Source organism: Dendropsophus ebraccatus, chromosome 3, assembly GCF_027789765.1.
Source record: "Dendropsophus ebraccatus isolate aDenEbr1 chromosome 3, aDenEbr1.pat, whole genome shotgun sequence".
NCBI classification, from domain to species: domain Eukaryota; kingdom Metazoa; phylum Chordata; class Amphibia; order Anura; family Hylidae; genus Dendropsophus; species Dendropsophus ebraccatus.
In genome coordinates this window covers 45,066,605-45,072,578 of record NC_091456.1, presented here as the reverse complement: position 1 = coordinate 45,072,578, position 5,974 = coordinate 45,066,605, and the positions used below count along the sequence as shown (strand labels likewise).

The 5,974-nt window shown below is 38.9% G+C and overlaps 1 protein-coding gene across 1 annotated transcript; it reads left to right on the top strand.

Moving 5' to 3' along the window:
- The first annotated feature begins 549 nt into the window (after positions 1-549).
- Positions 550-1,452, top strand: LOC138786487 (proteasome subunit beta type-11-like). Its single transcript, XM_069963472.1, has one exon. It carries the CDS (start codon positions 550-552, stop codon positions 1,399-1,401), a length of 852 nt encoding a protein of 283 aa, XP_069819573.1. The 3' UTR covers positions 1,402-1,452.
- The last annotated feature ends 4,522 nt before the right edge of the window (positions 1,453-5,974 follow it).

Genomic DNA, 5,974 nt, shown 5'->3' with positions numbered 1-5,974 from the left:
ATTGTGCCTATGCTCATGAGCATGTCAAGAAATGTTGTTAAAAAAAGCAAGATAGCAACCCTAGTAGTAATATGCTACAACTAAACTAAAAAAACAAAAAAAAACCACGGAAAACAATTAGAAAAAAAAATGTTCCAGTATCTGGATCTAATTAGTAAAAAGAAAACTAGTCAATACATTCCCTTTAAGGTATATATGATAGTAGATATGGTATGTGTACTGTGCACAAATACACTGCTGCATCAGTAAAAAAAAAAAAAGTTTGTGTTTGGTGGGCTAATGCTGCAGCATCATGAAGCTGCTTCCCCTCATTTATCATGTTCTCTTCCTGCTTTGGCATGCACTTTAGCCTTAGCATCGTATTTCAAGGGATGCTGAACAAAGATTGGATGTCCAAACAAGATGTACTGTGTATTATGTGTCTTTAAATATTATTTCCCTCCTCAAAGTAAGATAAATGAGACACCATTTACAGCATTTTAATTCATAAAAGTTCACACTTGAAGAACCTGAAAGGCTTGCTGTACCATCTAGGATTTTGTAGATGAGATGGCACTGCAGAGTGTCTGTGGATGGGATGCAACTGTTCCAAGACGTCACCTGTCTCATAATCTAAACCTGTTTCCATCCTACAAGTTAAAAACCGAACATGCTTCAAACTTCCTTCAAACATTGCAAGACTCTTCTGCCCACCACCGTGAAAGTGGACCACCACCACCAGCACATGGCACCACCACCTTGGCCTTCCTTTATGCAGGGGGTATTGCTGTTGCGACTGATTCACGTTCCTCTGCTGGAAAACTTGTCTGCAGCCCAGATACCCGAAAGGCTTTCCTAATTCATAGTCATCTGATGGCCACTACTTCAGGAAGTTCAGCTGACTGCCAGTTCTTCGGACGAGCATTGGCCAGAGAGTGCAAGCTGTATAAAGTGAGGAATGGGTATATGCCAAGTGTTCGAGGAGCAGCCAGAATGTTGAGTGTCTTGATGATGCCATTCCGTGGAACGGATATCTGTGCCGCTGTCACCCTTTGTGGCTGGGATCGGAATGGACCTTGCATCTGTTACGTATATAATGATGGAACCCGTCTTTCTTCTGATATCATTTCTGTGGGATCCGGCTCCCCATATGCATATAGCATCATTGATGAAGGGTATAGACCTGGAATGGAGGAAGAGGAAGCCCGACAACTAGCCAGGCGTGCAGTGTGCCATGCAGGAAGAAGAGATGCCTACTCTGGAGGATTTGTGGATGTGTACTGGGTTAGAGAAGGGGGGTGTGAGAAGGATCCTAGGGAAGACCTTGTACAACATTATGCGAAAATGGAACAAGAGCCAAGGCCAACATTGATAAACTACCTCAAAATCAAATCAGAAGAACAGCCCCAATCCAAAGTCTGACTGGTAATGCCAAGGGGGCACATTTGCTTTGCTGATAAATAGCATGCCTAAGTGGCCAAAATCTGTTCTGTTATGTGTACAATATACTTGTCTTCTTATATTATACGAGTTTCTCTGCACAAAACTGTGAATATTTTGTGTTGCATGTCTTATTAGTTGCTTTATAGCTCTAAAGTTTATCAGTTTAGCTTACCACTTTGGTGAAAGCATTAGCATGCATTTGGCCATGTTCACACATTGTAAAACACCGGCCGTTCTGTGACTCGGTCGGGTCACAGAACAGCTGGTATTACTGAAGATCATCCCGGCTGGTACTGCAGTAAGGGCCGGATGATCTTCATTTCTGATGAATTGGGATGCAGGCGCATCAGTGTGTGCCCGCATCCCAATTTACCGCTGCACACAATGGAGCGCGCGGCCGGGGCCGCACTCTCCATTGTGTGAACCGACATGTTATGTGCGGCCGCTATTCAATTAAAAGCGGCCGCACAAAATGGACATGTCAGTTTTTCATGCAGCCGGTTACTATGCGTATACGCTCCGGCCGGGATTCCATTCATTCACATACAACATATGTTTTGTATAAATCACAATTTTTTTTACGAAACATACGTTGTGTGAACATGGCCTTATAGTGTATCTACCAACATATCTGCAGACTGGTCTGTAAAGAAATGATATGAAGAAGAAAAAAAAAACCTATATAAGATGAGATATGTATCTGACATCACCCAAGTGTAAGAAAAATTAAATACTTATCTTATATATATTACAAATGTATGTATTTAGAGGGGTTTGCTGAGAAGAACCCATTGCAACCTATCCTTTTAATAAAAGCAGTTGACTAATCTAAATGTCGCTTGAGTTGTGTTGTGACATGTTTTAGAGCTCTGGGCTTTGTAGGTGCCGCTGCTTAAAGTGCACCTGTCTCTTGACAGGAACAGTTTACGGAGCCGTTCCCCATTAATCAAAACATTACCTGGAGATGTAGTTGTTCTCTTGTGAAATCTGTTCAGTTGTTTCAGAGTTATCTTGCTCTAACAGATGCTGGATTTCCAAAAGTGATAACCACTCGCAGCAGCAATCGCCATGCTCATAGAGGTTACCCAGCCCTCGGCAGACCCTGACACCTTCGGGAAGTAACTGTCTGTAGAAATGCTAACACTATGTAAAAGTTAGAAATAAAGCCATTTTTTCCATCTGACCTATATTTCTTGCTAACTTAAAAAAGAGAGTATAAAAGAGAGTATGACGGCAGGATCTGGCTACACACAGGGTTTGTTTGTTGCTTAAACCATTGAGATACAAAGGTCGGTGATAATAAAGTATACACAAAACGGCAAGATATTTATAATCAAGACCATTGTATCATTTTGTATTTTCTTTGTATTTTTAAATGCATTGGGACAATAGATTATAATTGTAAAGAAACACATAACCTTGGATTACCAGAGGTAGTAGAGCTTTAGGCTGACATCACACCTCGGGGGGAATTTAGCAGCTAAAATACAACAAAAAGACACAAACATGTGCATAACATGTCACTCTGGGAGCTTAGTGAATAAAACAGGTGGTGTTAGTGGACCCTCAGCTGGGGCGGTTGTGCTCTGGGCACGCATCACCAGTAGCTTTGAATAAAACAAGAGGCTGCCCCCCCCCCTTCCCTCTGGATCACTAGTATGGACTGATAGAATGGATGCCGTGTTAGGATTGTCTCCGGCTGAAAGAATCGGTGGATTGACAGAACCTGAGAAAACTTTTAAACCTAAAAGCACATTGTCCATTAGAGATTAAAAATTTACTTTTTTTATTTTTCATCTGTCACTGTACTTCTTGTTATATGTCACAGGCTCCATTTCTAATATCAGTTTGCACCAGACACAACAACGATTCTTCCAGCTGGAGACAATCCTCTTATGGAATCCATTCTTTTATAGGGGGGAATTTATTACAAATGGTGTCTCATATGGTGGTCTTTGGTAAAAGTAAGATAAATTTGGCACATGTCCCGCGCTGTCCATGCCCCAGAAGTATAAATATACTCCATCTACAAGCCTAATTTATACCAATTTCTGGTATAGGTTGTGGTGAATCTTCCTGGCCATGGAGGGGCCATTGCCTCTCTTGCTAAGCCCTACCTGCTTTTTTTTTTTTTTTTTATGTAGCAGAATGAGGCAAAAAAAAATCACACATTTTTTTGCAAAATGTGGTGCAAAAATTGAAAACATCTGTATACCGTAATGTTGTTGTACAACCATTCTCCCCATTGTGGAGATAGTAGGGGAGTAAAAAATGCACTCTGTACAATGTTTTTTTTTTGGACCTGTTTGTTTACTTGTGGTGTATTTTTGGGATCAGTTGCAGTTCTTAAAAAATGCTGCATGCTCTTTATTTTATCCAGTTAATGGCATTTTTCTCCCATAAAGCATGAATAGTTTTTTTTCAGCTTAAAAATTCATACGTGTTGTATTTTTGGTGCATTTTTACAAGGTAAAACCTTGAATCACACAAACAATAAATTACATGACTTTACTGTTGATAAAAAACGCATGTACTAAAACAAATAATATCTGAATTAAAAAAAATCCCTGAGGCACAAAACTTTTTTTTAAAGCCCAAAAAAAGAAAAGAAAAAAGTGGAAATGCCCAAAGGTAGTCTGTCCCCAGATCCCTTATTAGGCAATGGGCAAAAAAGAAGCCTCTAACCTGCTGTTATATTCCCATGGTGCTCGCTGAGAATGAAGGTAGTTATCTTACATTCATCCTTAATGCTAATTTAATTAAATCATGCCTTTTATTTATGTTTATTATGTGGTTCTGTGCAGTAAAGTCTGCCGCCTCTTTATGCATATTGAGATGGTGCTCTGCAGTCACTCTGGGTGCTCATCACTGCAGAGCGCAGAATAAATATTCATAAGGTAAGGTGGGCTGGCGGGGCGGATCAGTACACCAAGGGCTTTAGTACCACCCCCAGGGCACTGATCTGCTAAAGTTTTATCTTAATAAGATGCAGGATTTAACGAAAACGCCACTCAGGATGTAGGCAGTTTCTTCATTCTCACCATCTCCCTTCCTATGGGAACATAACAGCAGGTTAGAGACTTTTAACCTGCTTTTAGTTTCCCTTTAAGAAAATACATTTATTAGATCAGGAGTGTCAAACTCAGGCCCTCCAGCTGTTGCAAAACTACAATTCCCATCCTGCCTGGACAGTCAAAGCTTCTAGCATGATGGCAACTGTAGTTAACAGCTGGAGGGCCTAAATTTGACACCTGTGTATTAGGTGCTCTTTATAAATCCTATCATTAGTTGATATCACCGAAGGCCCCACCATCAGGTCCCCCATCTGTCACAAGTATATGAGCCCTGAGTTCTTCGTTCCTCCTCCCCAGTATATGGGAGTTACTGACACAGCCAAGCAAGTAAACATTTATTAACATACAACTGGAAATTTACATGATTACCATAATCTTTGTTTCACTCATGTACACATAAAAAAATAACATACAAAAAAACAACATACAACAAAAAAAAATATACATATACAAATGGAAAATCCAGTTTAAATGACCCAAAAATTTTGGACTAGAGATTGCAACGGAGCACAGTAATGGTCTCAAGGTACTAGAAAAGCTTGTGACATAAACTATAAAAACATACATGATGGGTTCCAGCCCTGGTAGCCATTCTAGCTTGGTTAGTTGACATACTTCTTGACATGCTTTCCTTCAGCACCATCTCCTCTGATATAGGATGTTACAGTTTTCTAAGAAATCTTGGAGTTCCTTTCTGGTTCATATTTATCCTTTTATGACCTATTTCATATATATATATATATATATATATATATATATTTAATTTAAAAAAATATTTTTATATATTACATTTTTTGCAAATACTAATAATCTATAGCAGGGTCCCCTTAAAATATTTTTTATTTATTGTATTTTTGTATTTTTTGTTTATAAAATAAACATGAATTGACTCTAATTTATGATCATCCAATCCATATTCCCATAATGCTTTGCACGAATAGAATGACTGAAATGCTTTTGCTAATAGTATAAAGTTGACTAGCATTTAGCATTCATACAGTATACTAATATTACCATACCAACTAATCATTACATAGTGTTCTTCTTATCATAACTCTACCTTCTGAAGAGACAGGAAAACCAATTAATGCATTAGGGAAAAAAATACATAGCTTTTTATGTGAAAATCCAGTAGGCTGATAATTTCACTTTCCTCCAATCTTGTATAAACACACTAAACTAACTAGCAGCTTAAGAAGCAACTCGGTATTCCACCCACACATGTGTTTATCAGTCCCAATAGAATATGTCCTGTCTACTGGTAATAAAAGAAGGAGAAGAGAGATAGGGAGGGAAGAGGGGGATGCAGCTCAGGAAGTCTGTACTGTGGGTACTTTTAGCTCTACCTTTCATTTTAAAAATGTTGAAATGGGTATGGAAAAGCAAAAGTTATAAAATGTGCTACCAAGCTGCACAATTGTACGGAAAATATGGTAATATCAAGTTGCTAAAATGGGCAGCTCAGACTTATAAAGCCA